The following is a 4780-nucleotide window of genomic DNA, read 5'->3' as shown; positions in this document are numbered from 1 at the left end:
CTTTAATTATATGCGATATGACAATTAAAAAGTGATGTGAAAATATGATTTCCTTAAAAAAAAAGGATAAAGGGGGTTGGAAAATTTTAGCAAAACAATTAACGACAATAGAGGTATATATGACCTAAAACTTGACAACATGAGTATATATGATCTAAAACTTGATAACAGAGATATATATAACCCAAGACTTGGTCGACAGGGACATTAGCGACCTAAATTTTTGACGGAGGATATATCTAAATATTTTCACAAAGTTTAGGAATATATTTGATCATTTTTCCTTAATATAATTTGAAGGAAATTTATTTGAGAAAATAGATAAAATCTAAAACTAAATTATGTAAATTTTTTCATAATTATGATTAAATTTAGTTAAAAAAATTATGGCCATTTACCACTACCTAAAATAAAAAGTATGAAGATAAAATTGACCGGATCGCATGGAGTATATGGGTAACTGAGTCAAACAAGTGGTGACACGCAGTGTTTTCCCCTAAAAAACTAGTCAAAGTTATCCAAGTATTCCACCATTTTTGAGTCTTTCCTAAAATATCTCCATCCAAATCCATCGAAACTTCATTCCTAAGTATCGAAAACTACCTCCACTCACCACCTTAGCTACCAAGTTTTAAGAATTTTGTACTGATTATTGGTCTGTAGATTAAAATATCTTGAAATTCTATTTTTATAATTATAATTTTTAAATTAATTTATTTTATGTAGAAGATGAATAAAATAATTGTATATTGAAGGAGGTAAGATAAATTTTATAGTCCCTAAATTTAATTTTGTATAAAATTTATATTAATATTTAATTGATGATATAAATTAATATTAAAAATAAATCATCAATCAAAACCGAGTGATAAACTTAATTCTGAAATATCCGAACTTATAAGTGTACCAAACGACCCCTTCTTACTCCATTCCCACACTGTCACGGTAACAACCAGATCGAAACATCCCTATAAACAACCACCCTGTTCCTGTATAGAACAACCCCATTTCATACATTTGTTTCATAAAATACATAAAGGGGTTGTTTTACTGTTATTGTTAAGATCTGTTGTGCATTTATCATTGATACGGAGCTGGAACTGCTAACTAAGGGTGTTTAACAATGGCTGTTTCTAAGAAGTATATAACAGCCGAGGAGTTAAAGAAGCATAACAAGAGAGAGGATTTGTGGATTTCTGTGCAAGGGAAAGTTTACAACGTGACTGATTGGATTAAGCAACACCCTGGTGGGGATATTCCTATACTCAATCTTGCTGGTCAAGAAGCAACGGATGCATTCATTGCTTTCCATCCAGGTACTGCTTGGAAATACCTTGATAACTTCTTTACTGGCTATTATTTGCAAGATTATGAGGTTTCTGAGGTATCAAGGGATTATAGGAAGCTTTGTGTTGAGTTTACTAAAGCTGGATTGTTTGAAAAAAAGGGTCATGGGGTGATTTGTTCATTTTGTTTTATTGGTTTTTTGCTTTTCTTGACTTTTTATGGTGTACTTTTTAGTGATAGTTTCTTGATTCATATGCTTTGTGGAGCATTGTTGGGGTTGACTTGGATGCAGATTTCGTACTTGGGTCATGATTCTGGTCATTATGTAATCATGACGACTCGGGGTTTCAATAAAATGGTGCAAATTCTGTCGGGGAATTGTCTTACTGGGATTAGTATTGCTTGGTGGAAGTGGACTCATAATGCTCATCATGTGGCCTGCAATAGTCTGGATTATGATCCTGATCTTCAGCACTTGCCAGTTTTCGCAGTCTCTCCCAATCTGTTTAAGTCGTTGAATTCTATGTTCTATGGAAGAGAGCTCACATTCGATTCCCTGGCAAAATTCTTTGTCAGCTATCAACATTTTACGTTCTATCCGATTGTCTGTATTTCCAGGGTGAATCTATTTGTCCAGACATTGTTGTTATTGTTCTCAAAAAGAAAAGTGCCTGATAGATTTTTGAACATATTGGGGATCCTGATTTTCTGGACTTGGTTTCCGCTTCTTGTTTTGACTTTGCCTAATGGGACAGAGAGGGTGTTATTCGTACTCACAAGCTTTGCTGTGACCGGGATTCAACATGTTCAATTCTGTCTGAACCATTTTGCTGCTGATGTCTATGTTGGACAGCCTAAGGGGAATGATTGGTTTGAGAAACAAACAGCTGGGACTATTGACATCGATTGTTCTCCTCAGATGGATTGGTTCTTTGGAGGATTGCAGTTCCAGCTGGAGCATCATCTATTTCCAAGGCTGCCTAGATGCCAACTGAGGAAAATCTCTCCTATTGTGCAGGAGCTATGCAAAAAGCACAATTTGCCCTACCGGAGTTTGTCCTTCTATGAGGCCAACAGGTGGACAATCAGGACACTCAGGACTGCAGCAATACAGGCTAGGGGCCTGCTCTGGGAAGCTGTTAACACTCATGGCTAATATACTTTTTTTGCACAAAATTGGAGATTTTTGTAAGTTAATGTTTTTTTCATTGCAATTGGATAATGTCTATTTTAATTTATGTATTGGATGGAACAGAGAGGGACTGGTTCTGCTTTTTCCGCTGCTTGCGATACGATTTTGTTTCAGGAACATACTTAAAACTGCTTCCGTATAGAGTTTGGTGCAAACACTACTTAAATCAACATTGATCTCAGTGTATCTGTAGATAATCTTCCTCTTTCGAAGATTTGTCATGTCCTCATTATTCAAGATATTCGATCTGGTTAATTATCTGACAGATGAGACTTTTGGCTATAACATCATGATTAAGGTTAATCTTTCTATACTTGATGGGCAGATCGACCAAATTTGTATGTGGTTTCCACCATCATTATGTCTCACACTTTTGACTTTCATTATTTCTTCTTCTTTGTGTATATGTTTTTTCTGGTTGCAGTATCATACGTTTTGTGATGAGGGTGGAAACTGAAGATTTAACCCTCTACACGAAAATGTTACGCAATGAGCATTCATTCTAATGCTGTCTCTATGTATGCGTAATGACTTATATTCCTTATTCAGTTGCCAGAAGTGCATCGGAGAATTTCAGGTTTCTACTAAAATGACTTAGTAATAAATATGTTAGCACAAAACGAATTGGTGTGTGACACTAATTTGGACTGTCTATCTGCAGAGCGTTTTCGTTTAAAACCAAAATGACTTAATGATATGCTATACAGAATGATTTGGCGTCTGCGAGTATTTGTGGAGTCTCAATATTAAGATCAAAATTTGAAGGGAAATAATCGAGTAAACATTTCTAACAAGGCTCTCAATGCAGAATTAAAACCTTTTTAATTGTCATAATTCATGGACCATAGGTTGATGCATCTGTACAGTTTGAATCAGAATAGCTGGTAGTGCTTTCTTTATATGAATCACCACATCAGTAAAGCAACTACCTGCTGGAAGTAGGGCTGGGCATAAAATACCAGAAATCAAATTACCGAACCGAACTGAAGAATTTGATATTCAGTATTTGGTAATTCGGTATTTGGTATGGTAATTGGGAGTAAAATTTTAAAATTACGGTATTTGTGTTCGAGATTGGTAAAAGATATTACTATCATTAGGTATTTGGTATTTACCGAATACCAAATTATTGTTAACTGACCATAGTCTATACTCCATAGGCCACGAGTCCAAATTAATATTCTACAAAAGGTCAAAAAAATTCCACAACCTAAAAGTCTATAATACTATATTAATTTTAAAATTTTAAAATGAAAATCACTTTTAAATTTTTATTCTTAGCAACAGTGGACAACATGTTCAAATATGAAGTTATTGTTTCATGTTACGTTCAAATATGAAGTTATTGTTTCATGTTACTCGCGTTTTCTTCATTCTGGTTCTATCTATCAAGACAACCTGAACTCGTCTAGTCTTGATGCAACTTGTAGGTATATCTAAGTTATGTTCAGTGAGAGAGTTGATGTAGAGATACTCATTTCCTGTCATATCTAAGTAACTAAGTTATCAAAAAGATTTGACAATGTTGTATGATTTTAAATATCTCATAAGTTATTCTTGATGAAAGGGTTAGTGAATTCTTTTATTTAAACTCACTCACTAGTCACTACGATGCAAATATTTGAGGAACAGGTGTGGCTATTATCTTCCAGAGTCATTTCTTCATTAAACAGTTATTATGTTAAATCAGCAGATGATGAATGAACTATAAAACATCATCGATGAAGTGTTAAAAAGTGTTGTTTCCGTAAGTCATAGTGCAGAAACTTTATCTTGTGTTTTGATTCAGTTCTAAAGTAAACTATTATCGTTGGTCTAAAGTAGAGTCTACCAAATTTAACTTTAATATGGTATTACCAAATATCATACCAAACCGAAGTTTAATTTACCGATTACCGAATTACCAAACCGAAGTTTAATGGTATGGTATTTGGTATGTACTTTCATTTACCGATTATCGAATTACCGAATCCGAATTTGATAATACCGAATCAAATACCGAATGCCCATCCGGAAGTGCATAGTTATTTTGGTTAGCAGTGGTGGTTGACTCTATTGCTTTTATGTGTCTCAAGTATTAACATGGATGATTATTGTGGAACTGTATCCATATGAAAAGGACCATTTTTGAGACTGCCCAAAAAAATCTTCTTGCAGCTTCCGGAACAGATACTTTGCAAAATCGTCTCGATGCTCTGTTCTTATCATCGACTAAGTTCTTGTCATCGACTAAGCTGTCCGTTAACATTTTTAAGAATTTCAGATTTCCTTTATTCGTTATATCAAATACCAGTCTGAGTT

The 4780-nt window shown here is 34.2% G+C and overlaps 1 protein-coding gene across 1 annotated transcript; it reads left to right on the top strand.

Moving 5' to 3' along the window:
• Window positions 1–628: 628 nt before the first annotated feature.
• On the top strand, window positions 629–2565 carry LOC107845637 (delta(8)-fatty-acid desaturase). The gene has a single exon (XM_016690068.2). It carries the CDS (start codon window positions 1124–1126, stop codon window positions 2441–2443), a length of 1320 nt encoding a protein of 439 aa, XP_016545554.1. The 5' UTR covers window positions 629–1123; the 3' UTR covers window positions 2444–2565.
• Window positions 2566–4780: the final 2215 nt, after the last annotated feature.

This window comes from Capsicum annuum, chromosome 10 (genome assembly GCF_002878395.1).
Source record: "Capsicum annuum cultivar UCD-10X-F1 chromosome 10, UCD10Xv1.1, whole genome shotgun sequence".
Lineage (NCBI taxonomy): Eukaryota > Viridiplantae > Streptophyta > Magnoliopsida > Solanales > Solanaceae > Capsicum > Capsicum annuum.
The sequence above is the reverse complement of the archived record's forward strand: the minus strand, read 5'-3'. Positions and strand labels throughout refer to the sequence as shown.